We start from the raw sequence: 24,456 nt of genomic DNA, 5'->3' as shown, positions 1-24,456 counted from the left end.
GGGATTAAGTGAGTCTTTACAAGGGAACCCACAAAGCACTATCTAGTAAATATACCATCTAGTTTACTTAACTTATTACTTACTTAACTTATTTTACATAGGCTATTTGCTGGATGATATGTAAGTAAATTTTTATTTGTACTATCTTATTATTTTATTGGCATAAGATCATGTACATAGTGCTGGATTTCACAAATATAAATTCTTTCATGTATATCTTATTCATGTTTCCCCAGTCTCATTACTTCTTTCTTTCTCCGCTTTCTTTCATGTGTATGTATATATGTATGCACACATAAATGCTAGTGTGTGTGTGTGTGTGTGTGTGTGTGTGTGTGTGTGTGTGTGGTGTGTGGTGTCTTTGTGAGGGTCTACAAATGAAAGGAAACAAAATATTTGTTTGAGTCATTTTTCCAGAAGATGACATTATTTTAATCTTTTTAACTGTGTTTGTAAGCCACACTTATTTAATTTTAAAACCTGTCTCGTGAATTCAAGTTTTTATAAGTAAAGGAACTGAGGTTTTGGTGGATTAAGGAATTTATCAAAGGGGTCTTATTTAAGTCAATGTTCCAACTTGTGCCTTACAGCAAATGAAAGCTGCGATAAACCTTTTAAACGTGCTAAAACCTTAGCACATTTTCTTTCACTTGCTCAAAACGTTTAAATTTGAAGAGAACACACACACACACACACACACACACACACACACACACACACACACACACACACACACTCCATATGTCCATCCTAGAAACAAAGTTTTTTTTGTTTGTTTTAAGGAATTACAGGGGTTATTGTCTGATATACTGACTTAAGGGGCTGTGTTCCATCCACAGTAAATACTTAAAATAAAATATTAACTTAGCCTTTCATTTCTCTACACATTTGTCGGGCGCCCACTATTTTGGTGGCCAGAAAGAAGAATATACTTCTTAAGGTGTAGGGAGTGAAACTGACATTCTACTGCCAGTGGCTTTAAGATGCATGGTTTAAATCCACCACTAAAACAGCATTGCTTTCCATGAGAGCGGCTGAAGAACATTCCCAACACAAGCCAAACTGCAGGTTTGCAGAGATCCTTTGCACTGCTGAGCTTCCGCTCGCCAAATGGGACCTAGTTTCTTGTAGACCATCTGTTCAGGGCGGAAAGAACTGGGCGTGTCTGGAAACAAATTCAAATTCCGCGCCCAGGAGGAGGACTTCCGGGGCTCCAGCTCAAGGCTGGAGGGTCACCTGTGAGACCCGCACCCTGAACTGTGTGACAGGCCTCCCTGGTTTCTTGCAACTATCAGTGTGGCTTCCATGAGCATCTGTGTTCCATCTCAGACAGGAGACATTGAGGACACCTGCCCCTAAAAGACACAAAGGATCTTCCTCCCGCAGCCGCCACTTCCTGATTGCTTTGCCCTTACTTAAGATGGCGGCTGGTTGCCTTCGGCCCGGCTTACTGCGGCTGCTCAGTACACTCCGCTGGCGCAAAGAGGTCTGCAGCCGGCCTCTACAGCGGAGGTGAAGCCTGGGACGCGGCGTGTCTCCGCCCCGCCGTGCAGCAAGGGGGTGTGTTTGGGGGGTATAGAGAGTAGCTGAGGAGGAGGACCCAGGGTCGTGCTGTGCTCTGCCTTTCCCTCGCTTCCTGGCACCAAGGCTGCACGAGCCTAAGGGTGATTTTTTTTCTTTCCCCCCCTTGGGCCCAATATGATACTAACCAAAGCCCAGTACGAGGAGATAGCCCAGTGCCTAGTGTCTGTACCGCCCACCAGGCAGAGCCTGAGGAAGCTGAAGCAGAGGTTCCCCAGGTAAGTCCCCATCTCCACTCTCACAGCCTTTTGCCTTCAGTCCAGTTCCAGCTACCCTGGCAGTGCGTAGGAGCCACGTGTCACACGCAAATGGGAGAAACATAGTGACAGGGGTTAGGTCAAGGATCATGAGAAAGCTCTCTCCCTTTCATCTGCCTACCATACAGAACACTTAATGGCTGAAGATCCTGGAGCCTCTGCAGGCCTTGCAATTGAATTCAAGTCAACAGATGTTTATTGAAAACTTGATACTTTTTTTGGGGGAAGTACACATAGTAGGTGCTTAATAAATGTCTAGGGTGAATCCAGAGATACTAGCAGTGGATGATGGGTAATAGAGTCTTTGCAAAGTAAAAAGGTGAATTGGAGGTTCATCAGACTGGCTTTCTGCCTACTTTGCCTAGACACCTAGAGGTGGTAGATTAAACAGAGGACCCTTTCGTTTTGCCCAGGCCTAAAGGAGGCCTTGTGCTGTTGAATATGCAATGAAAAGATTCTCAGTATAGTCGAGGACATTGGTATCCTAGGGATTATGCTCTCAAGTCTGTCCATTTCGACCTCCATGTCTGAATGTCTCATTATGTGCATACATATTCCCCATGGGTTTCATACTTCTCTCTTTGCTTTGCTGTGGCTTTTAGGATTATCAGAGCTGCTAGGAAAGGCCTCTTAGAGATTATATAGCATAGAGTCCTTATCTCAAAAATGAGAAAACAGAACATGTCTTGAAGAAACCGTTCAAGACAACAAGGTTATCATAGTTAATACAATAGTTCGGAACATCTTGTACCTATTTTTTTCTAATTCAAAGCCATATTATGGTATTGAGCATAATTGCCCCTAATAGAGAGCTTTCCTATCTATAATGCATAGCCTTTGTCCACGTATCACCAGAGAGATTTCATTGAAAAATATGTTATTGGATACTAATGTCAATACAAATTAGAAGCATGTCTTTTATGACCTGATATTTGTTAGACTAAGTTTCCTAGTCTTTAAACAGAAAATTTCTCCTTCCAGTGTTTCCATACCTCAGTGTGATAGTTATCCCTTTATAGCTTGAGAATTTTTATTTCTTTTTTTGGCTTTTCAAGACAGGGTTTCTCTATGTAGCTTTGGAACATGGCCAGGTACTCGCTCTGTAGACTAGGTTGGCCTTGAACTCACAGAGATCCACCTGCCTCTGCCTGCTGTGTGCTGGGATTAAGGGCGTGTGCCACCACTGCCTGGCTTAGCTGGAGAATTTTTATCATAGTTCCTGTCCAAGAACACAGTTGACAAATTGGAATTTAATTATTGTCATTAACTTTTTTTAGTTCTGTCCATGAACACTCAAACAAGTGGTGGCTGATCACCCAAGGGAAAAGGTATAGGATATACATATAAATCATGTGTATATATATTATATAGCATATAATATGTATTATATTTATATTATATTTATACACACACACATACATGCATTGCTGGGCAGCTTTGGAGCCTTTTGATACTTTACTCTCATTATGTACATATATTACATATTACAACATATTACAACTTGGAGTTGTTTCTCTCCTTCCACCAAATGGGTTCTGGCAATCGAACTCTGATAGTCAGGCTTGGTGGCAAGTGCTTTTATCCACTAACCTGTCTCACCAGTTACCCTCCACCCCCCTTTTAGAATGCATTTGTGTGTGTGTCTTTGTATGGTTATATCTGTATTTACTAAAATATAAATTAAAGCTGCGAAATTAAAAAAAATATTACTAAATTGTTTTGAAAAATAGTAAGTATATTACTTGTTAATGTATTTTGTGTATAATAGCTATAATTCCAAAAAAGGTCTAAACAAATGACATGGTTGTATACTTCTGCAAATTTCTTTAGTGTCTGCCATAAATACAAGAATCTGCTTTTACTTCTACATTTAACGGGTTGTCATGTGTTGCTGATTAAAAGATAGCAAGAGGACTGGGGAGATGGCTCATTGAGTAAAGTGCTTGCTATACAAGCATGAGGACCTGACTTTGGATCCCCAGCATCTGTGGAAAAGCAGTGCAGCTCTATAGAGAAAATGCCTCCATTAGATTCTGTAGGTATTCTTATGGGGTATTTTCTTGATTAGTGATTGATGAGAGAGGGTTAAGCCCACTGGAGGCAGTGCCATCCCTAGACAGGTGGTCCTGCATGTGTAAGAAAGCAGACTGAGCAAGCCATGGAGAGCAAGCCAGTAAGCATTGTTCCATCACGGTCTCTGCTTTAGTTCCTGTCTCCACGTTCCTGCCCTGGCTTCCTCTCATGATGGCAACTGTAAGCTGAAATAAACCCCCTTTTCCCCAAGTTGCCTTTTCGGTCATGGTGGAGTTTTTTTTCACAGCAACAGGAAGAAAACTAACACGGAAATTGGTACCAAGTTCATGGGATACTGCTGACCATGTTGTATGGAGGAGGGATACAAAGGAAGCCCTAGCACTGAAGAGGTCCTGGAAAGAGACTGCCTCAAAAAACATGCAGAGCCATAAGGGAAGATATCTGATGTGGATCTGTGTGCATGGACAAGTGTACTCACAGACATGTGGCTGGCTGGTCATACACAGCTGTATACTACCATAGAAAAAGAAAGAATAAATGCCAAGAAATTTTGGACTCATATGTAGTTGCAAAAGAGAAGAGTAACTTAGTAGGCTTTTTAGATAACTGATAGTTTCTTGAAGGCTGAATGCAATGTGAAATATGAAACCCCATCAAATAAGCTGGGCGTTGGTGGTGCACGCCTTTAATTCCAGCACTCGGGAGGCAGAGGCAGGTGGATCTCTGTGAGTTCGAGGCCAGCGTGGTCTCCAGAGCGAGTGCCAGGATAGGCTCCAAAGCTACACAGAGAAACCCTGTCTCAAAAAACCAAAAAAAAAAAGAAACCCCATCAAAGACTTGTCACCTTCTTGCATTGTAACTTGCATTGTACCAAGTAGCCTGTTTTGAATTTCAGGGGGTCTTTTACCAATGGAATACTGGTTTTGAACCAGATACATACATACATACATACATACATACATACATACATACATACATATATATATATATATATATGTTTGGTGGAAGGAGAGAAACAACTCCAAGTTGTAATATGTTGTAATATGTAATATATGTATATATATGTATAATATATGATATATAGATATATATCACATTTGCTAATCCCATCAGTGATCTCATTAGAAGTCTGTAAGATTTGAAGCTGTCAAGCTATGGTGATGGATATGAGCTTTCCAATATTTGAATTTTCCCTTGAAAGCTCAAATTTTATCATTGGCAACACATGCTATTAGTTGTTTTCCTTGAAATGACAGGCTCATGTCATTTATATTTGAGAAAAACGTCTGCCAGATACCCAAATCTGAATAATCAATTTTTTCATTGTTTTTTCAAGTAAGAATTGTATTCCCTGGAAAAAGTGGCTAGCTCAGCTTTTCGTCAGGTACGTTCCTCCATGGAAACACCATCATATCTTTAAAACTGGTGTTTTTATTTACTTCTAAATTCAGCATACAGAATTTTAAGAGGATGAGAATTAATTAGTGAATATTCTGAAGTGAAATATTTTATATATATATATATATATATATATATATATATATATATTTACTTGTTGAGACAGCATTTCTCTGGATAGCCTTGGCTGTCTTGGAACTTGCTCTGTAGACCAGGCTGGCCTCACAGAGCTCCATCTGCCCCTGCCTCTGAAGTGCTCAGATAAAAGATATGCTCTACCACTGCCTGACTACTTTTTATTTTATTTTACTTTATTTTATTTTATTTTATTTTATTTTTTGAGACAGGGTTTTTCTGTTTTGCTTTGGAGGTTGTCCTGGAACTTGCTCTGTAGACCAGGCTGGCCTCGAACTCACAGAGATCCGCCTGCCTCTGCCTCCTGAGTGAGTGTTGGGATTAAAGGCATGCTCCACCAACGCCTGGCTACTTTCTATTTTTTTTAAGCTGTGTTAGGTATGTGAGTTTGAAAATGGCTGTAGTACCCTTGTCTCAATTTGTTGTTAAACGTTGGAAGTTAAAAAGCTATCAACCTGAGGGTACTGGCCATGGGGGGAGTCTAAGAGAGTATAGCTGGAAGGGGTTGGAGAAAGGAAAGTGATACAATTCTATTTCTATTAAAAACACATTTAAGAAAATGAATTGGAAACTTACCCACTGTAATATAAAATAGGCACAAATGTCAATAGAATAGAAGGGGAAGTAATATTTTTGTAAAGCATAGTTTTTGACCTTGTAGACCCCTGAGAGGAACTTGGGGACTCTGGAAAGCCAAGTTGGCTACACTTGAACACAACTACTGGCTGTTTCAAATCAAAGCACATTTATTTTTGAAGGTTGTTGATGGGTATTGGCAAATTACTACCAAGAAGATGCTAATTCTTTTACCTGCAGAACAGGGAATACCTGTCTCTGTAATTTTTGCCAGCATAGAGCAGAGTCATTATTTAATCGTTACTATGTTGGATTAAGAATAACTTCTGGTAATTTGGGGTTATATTAGCTTTTGATTTCTTTTGTCCCCACTTCTGGAGATCAAATCTAAGTTCTTATCCAAGCAAGAAAAACAATCTATCATTGGACTATACCCACACGTAGTGTTTTTTAAATTACAATTCATTGTAGGTAATTTCAATAGTTTTTGTCTATTTAATTTTCTTTTTGCACTAATGGACCCTGTTAGTGTTCTATGTCTACTTTTCTTTGGGAGTGTTTGCTTTTATGAAGTTTGTTATTGCTAACTAGTTTTTGGATGTGCTGACATTAAAGATGTTGAGTTTGTTTTTCTTGTCTTTTTTGTTGTGGATATTTCCTAGTTTGCTTTTAAGTATTCTGATTTTAACTTCCTTAAACTTCAATTTAGGTTTCTTTTTTTTTTCTTTTGTTTTTGCACTTTGGACTTTTGAGACAGGGTCTTTCTACATAACCGTGGCTATCCTGGAACTTACCATGTAAACCAGGCTGGCCTTGAACTGAGGGTAATCTGCCTTCTAAGTACTGGAATTAAAGGTCTGTACCATCATACCTGGCTTTTGTTTGTTTGTTTGTTTTATGTGTCAAGGTCTCATTGTGTAGATGTAGCCCTGGCTGTCCTGGAATTCACTTTGTAGATCAGGCCTTGAACTCAGAGATCCACCCACTTGGCCTCTGGAGTGCTAGGATCAAAGGTGTGTACCACCACGCCTGGCTTTAAATTCTTAATTTTTGAAGTTGCACTTAATTTTGATATATGCCAAGAGGCATAAATGTGAAGTAAGTTTTCTCCAGCATTAATTTTATCCTGAAGTGAGGGAAGACTCACTTCAGTATGTCTTTACTTTTTTCAGTGAAATTGCAAAATTATGTCATTTCAAACCACCTCACTGAAGTTCGGAACTCCCTTTTCCCTCTTTAGATAGCAGAGTACTTTCCCACCCTGCACAAAGCTCTGAGTACAGTTCCCAACACTGTTTAAGAATAAACAAAATCCTCTACTTATTGTGAAGTGGTAGAACTTTATGAGCTTTAATACTTTATCTTTTGAAATCTACCCTTACTCTTTTTTTCTCTACAGTTTAATAATATTGGGTCTTTCTGTCTTTAGCAGATTAGGTGTACTGTGTGAGTTTAGTACCTAAAGCTGTTGTCAGGGCTGTATTTAATGTTTACGTTTTGTATTTTATTTCCTGGGTTCTGATTCAGGAAGACACTCTCAGTGAAATCAACTGTGCCTCCTAAGATTGTTATATATACTTTCCTGTTCAAACACTCTATATTTGTATATATTATATGTATCTGTAAGTAGTTTTAAACTCAGAGAAAATTTGTAGTAGTATTCTTGATAGTTCTTTATGCCCTCTTCCATAATGTTAATGTTTTGCATAACCATTGGACCAATTGTCAGAATTTCAAAATTAGTTTTAACATGATATAGTCAGTTGTTATATTGTTTTTGAACTCTGCAGTTTTTCTTTTTTTTTTTTTTTTTTGGTTTGTTTTTGGTTTTTGTTGTTTGAGGAATGTCCTCTTCCTTTCCTGTTTCTGCATCAGCTCCTGCCTCTGGGACCTTGCCCTGTTTGAGTTCCTATCCTGACTTCCTTCAGTGATGTTGAAGTATAAGCCAAATAAACCCTTTCCTTACCAACTTGCCTTTGGTCATGGTGTTTCGTCACAGCAACAGAAACCCTAACTAAGACAGGCAACCCAACCACTCATTTATAAAAATTACTTCAATTCCTGCTCCAAGTAAAATCTCAAATTAGTAGTTAAAAACTGTGGCTAGGTCCCCTCTGCTTAAACTCTGCCATCTTCTTGAGCTCCTCATCCATCCCTAACTAGAGTACTAGAGTGAAGGATGGTTCTGCTAGCCTCTGCCTATGTTGAACTTACTGCTCCTTGGTGGACTTAGGGGTACAGCTACAGACAAACACAAAATATTACTTAATTTATGTTCATTGGAAGTATCCAGCCATGAGCCACTGTTGTCTTTGGAACACCCACTGTTCTCCACACAGGATGTATTTTATGATGTTGGGTCTTCACACAGGGAGTTCTCTGTTGTGTGTTCTTGCTTTCTCTAGCCATTGCTTTAGGGAACCACTTGGTTCTGTCTCATGTTGGTGTGGGTCAAAGCTCCCTCATTGTAAAAGGAACCAGTCTTGAAACTAGTAAACAGAAGAAAGAAGTTTCAAACTCAAGTCGTGTCTGTCTTTGCGGTGTTACCTTGTTGGTGCTTCCTGGTAAGTTCCTTGAGATTATGGAGAACACTAATTAAAACAGCAGGTGAAACACTTGGCATAACGAAGAACCAATAGAAAGTGTTTAAGGATTTGAGTGTGACCACAATTAGAATGTAGTCATTTGTCTACAGTAGATGAAATCTCTGAGTAGTGTCATTTTCAAATGTGTATACACAAAAGACAGCAGATTAGCATAAAATAAAATATTTATATGGACCAGTTGATTATTTCTGATAATTCATCAAATACAAAACTTGCATTGCATATTTCAGCATTTTGTCATTGACTTATAATGACACTGAAAAACTTTTAGCTTTGAAAATGTTAAGAATCACAGTGAAGTAATTCAATGTATAATTCATGCTCAGGTTTGGTTTACATAGCTGAAATATTGTTTCGGTAGGCCTTGTTTGTCGAAATTGAGTTGAGTGGTGGTTCTTAATTTGTGGTTAGTTTTTCACACTCTGATAATGTTGTGGTGAGCCTGGCTTCTCATAAAGAGAGAAAAAGTCTTTTTATCGAACCTGAAATGTTGTTTGTGGCTTTGCCAAAGAAATACAATTAATTTGCAAGACATTAAAAATAGTATTAATTCATGTATTCTGCAGATATCTGGATAATACTTCTGCAGCAATTATTGATTAGGTTGTCAAACTGAATGTGATTACTTGTTGTATATTTGTTAGTAATCTTGTAGACTGTGATTTTTTTTATTCTGTAAGATTTCAGGTTTTGAGTTTGTTATCCTACTGTGTGTAGGTTATCGTTCAGTTTTTCTGAGAGGTCATTTTGCTTGCGTATGGCCTTCATCAGATATTTGTACTCTTCTGTATTTGTAACACTGTAAGGTGAGCCTGGTATTTCAGTAAAGGAATATTTAGGAACACCCTTAGATGGCAATATCCTGAGAAGCAGCCACATGTTGATTGCATTGCTTACTAGGTTTTTGCGGGGGATAGTCATATTATTAAAATACCAAATTCATTTGAAGTCTGTATTCAGACATCATACCTCAGCTTCCTCAGCAATAACCTGTATGGAAACAATAACGGAGAATTACACATTTCCTTAGGAAAAAAGGTTGAATGAAAGGATGAGGCAATAATATTTTATTATTTAACATTTCAATAAATGTGGAGTGAATTTACCATTATTTTTTATTATGTACTTTTATGCAACTTTTCTATATTGGTGGAATTTTCTTTAAGGATAAAACAATCAGTATGTAAGTACTTTGTTACAGTTAAGTCTGAAAAGTGACCTTCAGATGTAAAAGTCATGTACAACATACAGAGGCTGGGTAAAGTAATTTTTTAGGTTTTTCTTTTTTTATTGGTATTATTGAAGGTAGATATTTTCAAACATTTGATGGAGAGCATCTTTATCCTTTCTGCTGGTAGTGGCAGATACCCTGGGCTGTATTTTATAGAGCACACGGGGCTGTTTTATAGAGCGCACTGTGGCTGGTGTGGCAACCCTAACTGAAGGAGAAGAGGGGAACAGCACATAGTGGATGTAAGACTGTGGGCTCCCAGGACTTGACACCAGAGGGGACTATTCTGTGCCCCACGATTTGAGGTGGTGATTATAGTGAGCTGCTGTGTGGGGACACAGCCACAGAGCGGGGAGCATGTTGATCACCAATCCTCCCTTTCCTGGCCACATTGTAAAACTAATGCCACCTCAGCTTTTCTGCTCTTTCCCTTCCTTTGCGCTGTGAGGCTCTTGGTTAACTTCCTTCAGAATCCAAAGGCGCCTTCATGCTAGGGGCCCTCACATGGTTTTTCGCACTTTCAAGTGCACCACTTGGTGGAGGTGTGGTCTTTCTGTTCACTATTACTTCCAAACAGAAAATATATGGTTTCCAACCTCCTGTCTTGTTCAAACTGTAACCCCATACATTTTGGGGTCTTATCAAGCTGAGGGGGGTTCCACAATTCTCATTCCAAGCAAAATGTTGAAATTTCTCCAAACCTCTTTGTTTTACATGCTGGAAATGTAGTGCATCAGCTACTGTAAATAATTTAAACTATTCAACTTAGCATCCTAAATTTAAGATAATAAGAGTAAATATTTTGAAACAATGAGATGCATGTAGAGAGAAAACAAAGTAGCATCATATCTTTTGATAGCAGTGTTCAGTCAAATATTGAACTAGGGAGTTTTTCCCTGACTTAGTGCTGCATTCTAGTCTTTCCTGTGATTGTCCTGGGAGCAGAAGTCATGTCTAAGACCTGGATTTAAAATACCTGGTATACTGTTGCCCATCCTGTTCTCCTTAACTTACATTTATTTTAAAAAGTTTTTTTTTTTTTTTTTTTTTTTTTTTTTTTTGTTATGACTCAGTCTTTGCTCTTAGAACAAGAAAGGATAAGCTAATCGAACTCCAATCTTTTGTTTCTTCTGTTCGAGGAAATGGGTGATGTAGCTGACCCTGAGCATTTACAAGGGTTATCATTTAAGGCTGTTGCAAATCCTCAACTTCTCAGTTTGCATCTGGTAGGATATTTAGAGCCTACAAACCTGTGGGACAAGAGTATTTAGTTAAGCTCACTTATCAGCCAGTTCACTTGCTTCTTCCTCAGATCAGCTGTGATGGGTGAAAGATTCAGACATGTACATAACGGGTTTATGAGTCTCTGTTCACCATGTGGATTTGTGATCCATCTCAGGTAGTCGGAACCGGGTCTGTTCATTCTGCCAGGTGGAGGATGAGTAGAGGAGGAGAAAGGCCCTGGTTTGACATTTGTTTTTGTGGTATACAGTAATCCCCTGAGATCCTGAAGCTTGTAGTGTAGTATTTCTGACTCCTGGTTGAATAAGACTCTTGTAGGTGTCTAGTTTGTAGATAAGATCTCAGAGATAAAGCATTATCTCATCAGCTTCCCTCCAATCACACAAGAAATAAAACTGGAGATTAATTTTTTCAATTCTTTTTTGTTCCTGTCCACAGTTCTCTCAAGCTGCTATCTTTTGCTTAAGGTATATTATTCTGCTGTTTGTTTTTGCTGATAGTATTGGTAGGCAAAGCTATAAAATTTGAAATTAACTTGCACTTCAAGCCTCATTTAGCTAAGATGGTAAATGGACTGGGACTGGGAGACAGACTTCATTGTATAACATTAAAAAAAAAACAAAAACAAAAACCACAGACTCTTGCAGCCTGTATGTATAGCCTTCATGGAACACACAGCTCGTAGTCATCACTTTCTGACAGGTGAAGGTAAAAGTTGTCTAGATCTGTATTCTTTGGGGCCAACTAATAATGTGTGGATATAGAAAGATAAAACCACCATTTGTCACAAATTTGCATTTTGCATTTTTTTTTTTTTTTTGCTCATGGGGGTGTGGGGGGTGGGGGGTGGGGGGTGTTTCCAGTCAGGGTTTCTCTGTGGCTTTGGAGGCTGTCCTGGAACTAGCTCTTGTAGACCAGGCTGGTCTGGAACTCACAGAGATCCACCTGCCTCTCCCTCCCGAGTGCTGGGATTAAAAAGGCACGAGCCACCAACCCCTGGCGCTTTTTGAATTTCTATTTGCACTATGGTGGCATATTTGGTACCTACATGTACAGATCACAAACACTGCCACTGCTCTTACTATTTTTCGATCCAGTGGCCTAGAGTGAACTAGTGTTAGGTTCAGATAGCATTTAGAACTGGTCTCAGTTCATTAATGCTAAATGCAGAGACTTGTAGAGAAGTGCTTCCCTGTGCTCTGGCTGTTTGCCTCTCCACACTTCCTCTTCAGTTGGAGAACCGACTCCCACCACACCAGTGGTCAGGCAGGGATCAGTGACAAGAGAGTGAATGCAGCTGGCCTGGTTTGCATCTAGGCAAAGTAAAAGCAGGTTTTGTACACTGATATGGCAGCTGCTTTTCTGCACCACAGGACTATGGACCTGACTGCTGCCGGGGTTTCTCCTTAGGAGCCCAATCTAGATTGTACTCTCCTACCTCCAAACCCTTTTTAAAGAAAACAAAACAAAACAAAACAAAAACAAACAAAGAAAACAAAACTATCCTGGATATTCAGTGTTTTCAGTTTGCTTGAATTTTTAAAACACCATGTGGGCCAACATTTTTCTGGCCAAACAGAGTAAATCTGTGGGCTGAGTTTGGCTTATGGCCAGTGAATTCTGGAACTGTCTCTTCTTGGCTCCTGAGAGTTGATTTTGAGTATCTTCTCCAGACCCTATGGCCTGCTGCTCACACTGGTTGTTAGAAGTCAGTGGTAAGGGTATTTACACCATAGAAATCGCCAAATGATGCAAACCTGCTCCCCCCTTAACCCAAACCGTGAACCCACCCAAAGGCAGTTAACTCCAAATGCCATGATTTAAGACTTTTTGTGTTACATATTATAGCTCTATAAAATGACTTCCATAGAAATTTCTTAACCCAATTTGTTCTCAGTCTTTTAACTTTTTTCAGAAAAGGGGCTCAAAATACATCCATTTGCCTTTCATTCATTCTTATTGTTGTGTTAGACTCTTTTCTCCTTATATGTGCAATGTAAAATTCCAACATTGCATCTTTGCAGTACAGAGTAACAACAGATATTGTATTTGACTGAACTGATTTGAAGAAAATTTCTTTCTTGTCTTTTTTTATAAAGGCATATTACAGATTTCTCATTTAGGAAAATTAATCCCTTCCAAAATAGATTAATCAGGTAAATTTAAGGATGTTATAGTTCCTTTTAGCAGGGATTTGGAAATGTTCCACCAGTGTTATACTTAAGGGCTTATCATGTCAGAAGTTATTTCTAGAGAAATTTTAAGCTTATGAGTTATACTTTTAATTACTAGTTATTCCAATGTAAGAAGTGACTATCCTGCTTAGCAATTATAATGAAAGACAATGGGAAACTCTTAATTGATTACAGATTAATTTAGTGCCATTTTCTAGAACTAAATTGATATATTTCATTTTTACATCATAATTATTAGTCATTAAAGAATATGATGGGCTGAGGAGATAGACAGCTTAGTGGGAAATGTGCTTGCTATGCAAATGTGAAAATTGGCGTTCAGCTCCCCTAGAACCCATGTGAATGCTGGGTTGGTATGGTGGCCCACCTGTAATTCCAGCATTCAGAAGCTGGAGATAGGGGGACCCCAGAGTAAGCTGGTTAATTAGGCTAGATATAACAACAAACTCTAGTTTCAAGTAAGAGACCTTGCTTCAATGAATAAGGTGGAGAGCCATCCAGGAAGACATCTGGTGTCAACCTCAGGCCTTTACACACAGGCACACACACATGCAAACACACATATACATACACATACACAGACAGGCACATCGCACAACATACATGCAAAAAGTAACAAGAATATGACAATATCTACAGGGCAGTATTGTACATTTTAGAGTGACAAATGGAATCTCTTTGGGGTGGGCCCACCAGAGTGAGTCAGCTGGGTATGCTGTTGAATTTAGAGAGTTGTAGCTTCTGCTAGACCTTGGTAGGTTAGTTTTGCTTGCTTGTGGTTAATTATTTTATGAATTATGGGTCCAAAGCATATTTCTATGAACCCCATGAGGCTGTGAGAGTTTTTAGTTTTAAATACTTTCATAAGTTGGTTTGAAGAACTTGATTTATGTGTGTGTGTGTGTGTGTGTCTTCATCCCTTGACGAAGTACCTTATTTGTGAAATAAAATCATTACCATGAGAAAGTAACGTGTAACATAGTGAACACCATTCTTGATATCGTGGCTACCACACCTCTTGTTATTGTTACTATTGCTTATTCAAGGATGTTCCTTGCAGTGCTTTTTAGGGTTATAGTCTTTTGTTGCCTAGTTTTCCAAAGTGTTTTCCTTTGTAATCCCTGGGGAGATGGATAGCTTGCTATTTTTTTTTTTTTTTTTTTTTTTTTTGTGGTGAAATCTTGATGTTATAGTCTGATGATGACAAATAATCTATCTGTCTGTCTGTCTGTCTGTCTGTCTGTCTGTCTGTCTGTCTGTCTGTCTGTCTGTCCCCCAAAAGTAATGTTATATGAACAGTACTTAAGACAGAGTAAATCAGAATGTTAAAAGCTGGGGATTTTAAAGTATTTTCTCATGTAATTATTTTCCTCTAATGCAGTGGTTTTCACCCTTCCTTATGCTGTGACCCTTTAATACAGTTCTTCATGTTGTGGTGACCCATAAAATTAGTTCATTGCTACTTCATAACTGTAATTTTGCTACTGTTATGAATCTTAATGTAAATATCGGATATGCAGGACATCTGATATGCAACCCCCAAAGGAGTCACAGCCTACAGGTTGAGAACTGCTGCTCTAGTGACTTCTTTGTTTTCAATTTGATTTTTTGCATTTATTGCTGTATTTGACTGAATACCAGTTGGGATTCTGAATCCTACTTATCAGGAAGCAGCTGGAATGCAAAAACTGTGCTTATGTGTCCTTTAGGATCATCGCATGAAAGTTGACTTTGGTTCTAATGTTTTTTTTTTTTTGTTTGTTTGTTTGTTTGTTTTTTTGGAGACAGGAGGTTTCTCTGTGTCGCTTTGGAGCCTATCCTGGCAGTCCCTCTGGAGACCAGGCTGACCTCGAACTCAAGAGATCCGCCTGCCTCTGCCTCCCTAGCGCTAGGATTAAAGGCGTGCTCCACCAACACCCGGTCTTGGTTCTAGTGTTTAAGGCAGACATTAATCAGCTTTGAAGAATGTGTTTTTAAATGAGCTTACAGCCATTTGTCATATTAATACTGACTAAGTGCAGACTAATGGAAAATACAAAGTTGCATAAAATTTATAAAGAAACTAGAGTTATTATTTCTTAAGTCTTTGCTTTTATTGATGTGTTGTTTTCTAGAATGCTGCCTTCAAAGATAGCCTTTAATTTCCCTTACTTCACAGTTGAGTGATAATGACTTGGGCAAGACCTCACCTTCCTCCTTCCTTTTCTACTCCATCACAGAGACTCCATACTACTATATTCTAGGTCAAGAGAGAAGCTCTCAGAGTTAGAGCTACTTCATTTCAACTGGTCCAAATGAAAGTGTTAAAGTAGCTCATAGATTTTTGTCCTTTTGCAAAAACAGTACTTAAAAACTTGAAAGACATTGACAAAACGTTGCCTGTAGCCCAAGTCTGTGGAAGTAATACATAATTATGCTACAGATTATGTTTGGGGACTCTTATTTGCCAGCTAGTTTTTCTGAAGTATTAAGACTTGGGGTAGCTTTATTTCACTGGTGGAGGTGCAAAGGGAGTCTAGATTTGGCACATTGTCATGAAAAATATTTTATTCATGCAATAGCTTTTTAGACAATTGTATTCTGTATTGTATTACAGTGGCACAATAAATTGCTGAATAAACTGTCTGCTCAGTATGACTTTACCATGAAAAATTTGATGCATAGAGTAGGAGAGGTTGGAATATATCAACCTTTTCTGACAAGGGACTTTGAATTTTGACCTAATATAGGTGACCTTTGTGCACAATAAAAGTGAGCTTAATCTCAAGGTTAAGGTTGAGGGGAATGGCAGGGCATGGTGGGACTCCTGCTGTGGGGAGGGGCTTCTCAGCCCACCTAGCTATTGGTGAAGCAGGACCCCACACTGGATTTTTTCTTTCTTTTTTTTTTTTTTTTAGATTCATTTTAAAAAATTAAAAGCATATCTAGAAGCTTATTTATAGCACACACTGTTTGGCTCTTAAACAGCACCCTGTTTCCTCCAAGCTCTGCTCTCTGTTTAATTGTGCTAAATTCTTCTGGTTTTGCATTGATTATTTCTGAGTGAAAGGTCTGAGTGTGATATTGTCTCTCTCACAGATAAGCTAGCTATAGAGCTAAAAATAAAAATGTTCTATGGCTTATAGGACAGATACATATATAAGCTTGGAACTGAATATATATGTTCTTTAAAGAGGATTTTTGTTGTTGTTGTTTTTCTCCTTTGACAGGTTGAACTTTTGTCACCGAACTTTAGAACTGTCAGAAGAGTTTTAAGTGGTGTATGGCTTTAGATAAGTTGTAATTAAGAGGACTCATGTGAGTTATTGTTTTAAAAGGCTCTTGTGATTTAGAGGTCCCCCCCCCCCGAATGTCCTTTGGAATGTGTTAGCTAATCCACTTGCATTATAATATAATATAGAATGATGTGATAATATAAAATATTTTTATGGTTTTGCCTGCTTTGCCTAGAAGGAAGATTGTTTTAAAAACGTAAATTTCACTGTTAAATCCTTCATCACCAGATACCTTGACTACTGCTTTGTCATAAATAAAATGATATCAAACATTAGGAAAAGCCTCTAGTGTTACGGTACCTGAACACCTATTGAATATTTTGTTCGAATAATTGGTTGGAACAACAAATAGTTGAGGAGAGTGTCAGAGGCTCAGATGGAAAGAACTCCTTTTTTTAATCGAGCCTGCAAAACCTATTCCCCAGGACCGATCAGCTCTGAAGCGCTGGGGTTTGATGATCAGGATGGCAGGAAACCATGCTTTCAGGACATAACGCATTGACGAGGCCATCCATCATTTGTTAGCATACGCCGAAATGTGGGCTGTGTGTGCAGAGGCCTGTGATTTAGTAAATACTTGGGAGATGAATAGAGCTTACACACAGGGGAAGATATTGCTGTCCTTCAGCAGCCTGAGACCCAGACGCCTGCTGAGAAGGCCATCTGACGGCACATCATCAGTAACTGGCCTGTCACAGTCAGCGGTGCCCACCGACCATCACCAGTATATTAAATGCATTTTTAATATCTGCTTGAGTAGATTTAATGAAGAAAATTTAGTTTCCATACTCCAAGCACTGCTTCCTCAAGTGTTCGAAAGCATGGACTCTTCCCTGCACACAAAAGGGGGAAGATCATGCTAGCAATTGATTGCAAAGGGGTTCAGATAAAAATAATGTGCACACATACAAAACGCTGTTTATCAGAATGGATGGAAAGAAAGGAAGGAAGAAACCTGTAGATTTTGGGTTATTGTTTTAGCCTCCATCTCTCCTTAGAAGCTCTTTGTGTAGGAAGGTTCAACTTGCTGGGAAAAGGGATGTAAGCCTAGGGAACAGTACAAAGTCCAGGTCATGAGGTGGCACGGTTTGTTGAATCTGGTTAGGGAGATTCACATTTTGATTATGTTGTGTTCTGAGATATTATTGTATGGTCCTTTGGATTGTTAACTAAAGATATAAAACTAGGGTTTCTTTTTGTTGTTGTTTCCAAGTGATAGAATATTGATCATTACTTGTTAATTTGTTAATCAATATTTTTTGTTTGCTATCACATAAAAGAATTCAAAATGAGTGAGAAAATGAGTGTTCTACTTTCTTAGTCTGTAATGTCTCTTTAAAATTGTAATTTTAATATGTTTTCTTTTTCTGATTACGCAAAGTATAGACATACTCCCTAATGAGTTTCTATTGCTGACATTATTTACTGCAAACCAGCAAGACAACCAATTAGATATTGTTGCAAGTGGGCACTTTAAAGGGGTCTCCTCTTTTAAAAAAAAAAAAAAACATAGGAGAATATGCTCTGGTGTTCACAGAAGCAGCAGCTAAGGAATGGGATCTATAAATCTGACTCCTGCATGTGTCAAAACAGTAATGTATTAAATGCATATTATTATAAAAATTTAAGACATGTCTTAAACACACTTACATTTTTATAACACATGGCAATATTAAATAATACATTTCCTTGTTAGCATCTGTTTGCCGTCATTGTTGGCAAGACCTGTGATTTATTGCTTAAATTAATGACCAAGACCGTTTTGGACCTGATATATGCCCCTAAGCTTATTACATCACTAAATAAAGTAAAATGTATGTGCTTGTGACAAAGTTATTTTTATAATTGTTTATCCCTTTAAAGTGCTCTATTCAGCGATTCACTGCAAGGTTCACAATGGTTGGCTTGTGACCAGAAAATAATCTCAGAAAGGTAAAATATATTTCTTGTCTAGAAATAAAATGCCAGAGTGATGGTGATGATAGGGGGCCCAGCAAGAACATACAACACTCAAACCCCTTTTCTTCAGTGCTCTTGGTGAACTCTTACTGTGCCTGTTAGTGCACAGCCTCCCTGCCTTCAACCCAACTCTCAAGCTGCAGATTCGAGAACTCACCTTCATAAAAAGCCACACATGTGGGCCAAACGTTTTGCCCTGACCTCAAACCTCAAGGGTTAACTCGTTGTTAACTCAGTGTTCTGCAGGTGCCATTGTCACCACACCTTAGACTAGGTTCTTTTCCTATTTTCAGTCTGGAGATGGGAACTTGCTGTTTTCTGTGTTGAACTCTATTTGACTTTATAGGCTTTATCTTTCTTTTCTGAGGATCCAGTGTGACAGCCCCTTGTGTATTTTTACAGTGCTCTGTATTTCTTCGGAAGGCACTCTGCCATCTGACTTTCAGTGTGGTATTATATGGCTCCCTGGTTTTCTTGCTCAACATGAAGTTTCTCATTGACTGTCAGCTCTCCTGTCATGGAACCGAGAGGTGGAGATCTTGAGAGAGTAAGCCCTGCTTCTGAACTGCAGTGTCTGTCTTGAAATAGACGGGGTTTCCCTGGATGTTAGCTGTATTACTGTGGAGAGATTATTTTTCTGCACACTTTGGAAGAGTTGGCATTTTTCACTCACAAATGGCAACAAAGCCCAATTCCTAAGAAAGGTACTTTCTTGCTTGTGTTCATCTCATGTCCCTGCATCCCGCCCCCCAATATTTTTTCCCATAGCAGGTGATCTGATCATTTTTTAAAGAAGTTTGCTCAAAAATGATCAAAGCCAGAAAACATTCATGATTTCTTTGAAAAGCCTTACTAACTTTCCCATCCTTTTCTGTCTTTAAAAATTACTTTGTTATTTCATATTTGGCTTTTTTTTTTTTTTTTTAAGATGGTCTTCCTTTACAGTGGGTTAGCCTTGAACTGGAGATGGGAACTTGCTGTTTTCTGTGTTGAACTCTATTTGACTATATAGGCTTTATCTTTCTTTTGATCCTCTTGATCCTCTTGGGTGCTGGGATTAAAGCAGGTGCCACTTTGTTCATTCTCTGTCCTTTACCTGGAAGACCCATATCCATATAACAAGTTTAAATGCCATTTCTTGTTTCTCCCTTGGGTCCATCCTTTTTGCCTCCTTCTCTCTTCTCTCCTAGGCATCTTCTCTCCTTACCTCTCCTGTCTGTCCTGTCTGTCCCCATCTGTCCCATCCCCTTTGAGTATTACAGTAGATCCACTAAGATTTGCTTTTCTAACAGTTATAGTTATGTTTATCTGTTCGTAGAGAACCTATACATTGCTCTCCTTTGCATCCTATATAATGAACTGTGAATTCCCTTGGATAGGACTGTGTTTGGCTGTAATTTTATTTTCTAACTCTTCTGTTTAGTACCTAGGGCTGTATTGTGTCACTTCATGCATCCGATGGGTGAATTCTTGCTGTCTTTCAGATAGGGCCAGTGCTCCTTTATTTTAATGATCCCTTTTGAGGTGGTGACTTAGATGTGGCCTTGTTCCTGTTGCCCACTATAGTTCTATGTGATAGCATACAAAGAATTTACCAGTGTTTCCTGAGATTGGGTTTTAAGCTCTTACTCTGGGGTCAGGATACTTAAGTCCTATTTTAAAATGAGAAAATATTCAGTAGGCAGTTAGGGATTTAGTCTGGTCTTGGTCTCCTCTTGGTCTTAAATGAAATGAAAGCGACCACAGATGTAAGTGCATGCGTTATGTTTTAGTGTGTGAAACAATGGCTGTGTGGAAACCTCTACCCTGTAATTTTGTGAGTTGTACTTTGTTGTGTGACTCCAAGGCTAATCAAAATAAATCTTGGGAAGTGAGTAAATATTTTCTGTGCTTTCTCTGAGCTTTCAGAAGCGATGCTCTATCTATGAAATGTTAGTAAGTATATTAAATAAAACAATATGATGTACACTATGTCAGATGTGATAAATTATTCGGTACAGAACATTTATACAACATATGTTGAGCTGGTACGTGAACAGCTTAATGACTATAAATTATGTTCATCTGCGTTGCCATTTTTGTATTTTGTTTAAAACCACACAATTTGCATTATAGATATTTCTACATCTGGGGTGGGGACGGCAGGGCTGAGAAGAAGGCATCAGCAAAGTGCAGGTCATCTTCATGATGCTCTGACAGTGATCCGGGGCTCCTCAGCTGTGCCGTGTACATAACACAGATGTTGGGGAGTCATCTGTCAGCCATGCCTCTCCTATGGAGTTAAAGTTCTAGAGGGAAAAGAATTTGACACCCTGCTGTCACTGTTACATTTTCACAATAGAAGAGCATGCAAATATTGAACCTCCTGCTTAGCCACAGTGTCCTGTCTAATGTCTGTGCTGGTTAGAATAAAAAATCATGGGTGCATCTTGGGCTCGGAGATCTGACAAAGGTCATGCTATGTTGGGCATTTGAATTGGAAATTGTCTGGACGTAGATTTTATAAAGCTCCCACTGTTGTGTGTGGGGAGAATTTCTACAGGGTTTTGTCCCTGGAGAGGCCTCTTAGGCCCTTTTCTGTCCCATGAATGAATTTAGATGTGAGGGTTACTCCTGCCTTAAAACTGTTAAGTTCATTTTGCATACATCCCTAGAGAGAAAAACTGGCAGATGCTTTTATCTTGGAAGTGTTTAAAAGAAAACTGCAGAGCAGGAACAAGAGAGAAAAGGGGCCCTGTGTGGAGTCCCAGAACATTTTGGAAATGGCCAATATGCAGTTTTCATCAGTATGAAGGCGGGGTGCAATATGGTGCCTGTAGCTCACAAGGGAATATGAATGTTGATTAAGCATACTCCCAGGCTTTGAAATTCTGAAAGCAGTGTCAGAATAATGGATGTTGAGCAAATGTCAAGCATTTGTTAATTTCTCTGTTATTTGGAGTTTATCTACCATGATCAATCAAATAAACTAGCGCTTCTCTCTTGTGGCATGTGTCATTGATATGGTGATTAGGTGGCTAGAGAGACCTTCTGCTTTTTTTCCAGGTAACACATTATAAATGAGCAGAATAGAGCTCTTCAGTTAAATTCTTGTTTATGATTTGGTTTAGTTACATTTTTTTTTTTTTTTTTTGGTAACACAACTACTTTGGGTTGAAGGTGATATTAAAAGGAAAAAAAAAAAGTCACATGCCCAAGTTATTCTTCATTGTGATCTGTGTGCAGCTACCATGCTGGCATTGATGTCAGTGGTTGCTGTCTAGTTACAGTTTTCAGAAGTTTAGAAAACTTAGATAGAAAACTGGGTGAAAGAATTTAACCTGAAGAAATTATGGCCTGTTAACATTTGTTTTTACTCCATTGTCTTCCCAGTCCCCTGCATTTTCAGTGGTGTGTTCCAATTTAGATAGTGGTTTTTATCTTTTGGAGGCAGTAAACAGATTTCCTTCGTGTGATCTGAAGTCATTTTATCTTGTTATTTCTATGCTGTTTGGAGGATCAGAAAAGCCTTTGCAGCATTTGCTCTGAGCACTAGACTGCAATGGTAATGTTTGGAGTTAAGAAGGGGAATTTCTCTTTAGAATGTGAATGACATTACTAATTGGGAGTTCATTATGGCTTGACATCAGGCACCCTGTGTGAGTACCCTGACCCTGAGGTGTGGTAAGTTAGAAGGGTGAGATCTCCATATACAACCTTTTTAGCAAGAATCCATGCAGATTTATGACTAGAAACTTATTTTTTTTCTCTTTGTCATTTTCATATGATCTTAGGCATGTAGCTTACATGATTCTGACGAGACACATGCAATGTACTCCAGTCCTGACCTTGTCAAAGTTGTACATCTGTGATCTATGGCATGGATTTATCTGCAAATCTAGACCTTCTAGAATGATCTGCCTTCTGTTATCAAGCCCCAGTGAGATTTTCCTTCAAAGGATTCACACCTGAGCATTTACAAAACAATGTGCCCACAAAAATCACACACTGTTTTTTGGTGACCTCTTCTTTAATTATCTTAATCTGCCAAACTGTCCCAAATATGGCAGTTTCCCAAGCAGAATAAAGGTTTCAGCTTCCTCATCATCTTAACTTTCTATATTTAGGCATTTGGTTTTAGGCCTCCTCTGGAAATCCTAGCCATCTAAGTAAAGTCCTGCTTGGCACGTGGTGCTGATGAACTCTACACTGTACTCCTTCCAGAATCATAAACCATGGAGCAAGGCTCACTGGCAGAAAGCTTGTCATGGATATGATGGTTTGGAACATCCCTGAGTTGTTATCTTGCATCAGTCACCAAAACACTCAGGTTCTCGTCAACATGCAGCTCAAGTGTGCTCTGTTTGTAGCAATGAAACTTATTTTTCCTAGTTGAGATTCGAAAGACATAGATAATCTTGTTTTGGTCTTGAAAATTGCTGTATGTTAATTTGAGAAAGACTGACTTCGAACTATTGTAATTCTTAAGCATGTGCACTCCGAGGGATTGAATCCCTGAGAGTACTCTTGTGGCAGGCGCCCGCTGCTGTGGCTAGATAAGTGTTCCATTAAGAGTTAGGCCAGTGTTCCCACCATTACTAACTCCTGAGTCACTTGCCCTCCGCTTTCATCTGCTGATGCCCTCAGGTAATCAAAGTTTTCTCCTCTGTGTGTTCTAGCTGTAAAGAGATGACTCTGTTTTTGAAAAGTCTTTGAATGAGTGCTGTTTTCTTATAGAAACACATTCTAATGAGAGCCAAAATGCCCATGCAAAATCTTTTGCACATTTTCAGGGGTGACAAAGTACTTTGAGAATGTAGCTAGTATTTGGAAACATAACTATCATTAGGTTTGATAAATCAAGGGGGAGATGCTGTAAGATGACCTTATAGTCTGGAACCATAATGAGTTTTCTTTGTATTGCCAATTAGTCGTACATGGCTATGTTTCTAGACTTGATGGCCAGTCTGTATTTTGGTGTGAGATGTGAAATGACTCAGAAATTAGCTGTTTTCCTTTTTAGTTTTATTATGTTTTCATTTGTATGTGTTGTGTGTGTGTGGGAGGGATAAGTGTACATATGTATGGGGGCCAGAGGTTGATAATGTGTGTGTTCTTCAGCCACTGTGAACGTTACTTTTTGAGACAAGATCTCTTGCTGAACCTACAACTCACCAATTCAGCATGACTGTCTGGCTAGAAAAAAACGCCAAGATCTCTTGCCTGTGTCTCCGCAGTGCTGGATTACAAGCACACACCAGGCCTGGCTTGTACACAGATGCTGGGGATGGAACCTAAATCTAAACCTAAAGCACCGACTTTACATCTTGAACCATCTTTCCAGCCCCAGTTTGTTTCTACTGAAATGGCCTTTCTTGCCTACCTTGTGAGTGTTTGAGAAAGACTCTTCAAGACGGGTTGTTCCTGGGCAAAGGCAACATCATGAATACACAAGTTCATTCCCACTCCATGATGAAGACTCTGTCCAAAAGCATTTGAGTAAGCTGGTTCTTGTTTATTAGCAGAGAAAGTTATCCTGTACTTAGGAATCAGCCTTGTCTCTTTCCTTAATTACTAGCCCTTTCTCTGTGCTCTTGAAGCAAAGACTGTGCAGTCCATGGAGACACACATTGCCTCCTTCACCCTCTTCTCTAGGGGTAAATAGCAGACCTTGAGGAAGAAAAGGATTACAAAGCATCAGAGAAGTAATTCAGAATAGGATGTTTTACTAAACTTTTATTTGTCTAGAAAGGAAGACTAGTAATTCCGGGAATTTTGTCCTTCAGTTTAAGAAGCATTTTCACAGAATGGTCTCCTTTTCCTTGTGATTCTTGTAGATGTGGATTGAGATGCAGAGCTTACAATCAGGTGAAACTCGCACATTGCATAGTTTTAATTTTTTCTTATTTTTATGTGGACTTTATATTTGCCAAGGAGTTGCATTTATGTTAAGAACACTGTGAAGTTACATCTGTTATGTCACTAAAA

The 24,456-nt window shown here is 38.9% G+C and overlaps 1 protein-coding gene across 8 annotated transcripts in view; it reads left to right on the top strand.

Moving 5' to 3' along the window:
* The first annotated feature begins 1,400 nt into the window (after positions 1-1,400).
* The window catches only part of Cdin1 (CDAN1 interacting nuclease 1), a 213,756-nt gene continuing 190,700 nt past the window's right edge, over positions 1,401-24,456 (top strand). Inside the window, exons 1-2 of one of the 8 annotated variants that reach the window (XM_027422250.2) lie at positions 1,401-1,799; positions 3,116-3,166. In XM_027422250.2, coding sequence (XP_027278051.1) covers positions 1,699-1,799; positions 3,116-3,166 — 152 coding nt within the window. In that variant the 5' untranslated portion in view covers positions 1,401-1,698. The remainder of the gene's footprint in view (positions 1,800-3,115; positions 3,167-24,456) is intronic. The other 7 variants (XM_027422253.2, XM_027422254.2, XM_027422255.2 and 4 more) reach the window with 7 other exon arrangements.

Source organism: Cricetulus griseus, chromosome 6 (assembly GCF_003668045.3).
Source record: "Cricetulus griseus strain 17A/GY chromosome 6, alternate assembly CriGri-PICRH-1.0, whole genome shotgun sequence".
Lineage (NCBI taxonomy): Eukaryota > Metazoa > Chordata > Mammalia > Rodentia > Cricetidae > Cricetulus > Cricetulus griseus.
The sequence above is the reverse complement of the archived record's forward strand: the minus strand, read 5'-3'. Positions and strand labels throughout refer to the sequence as shown.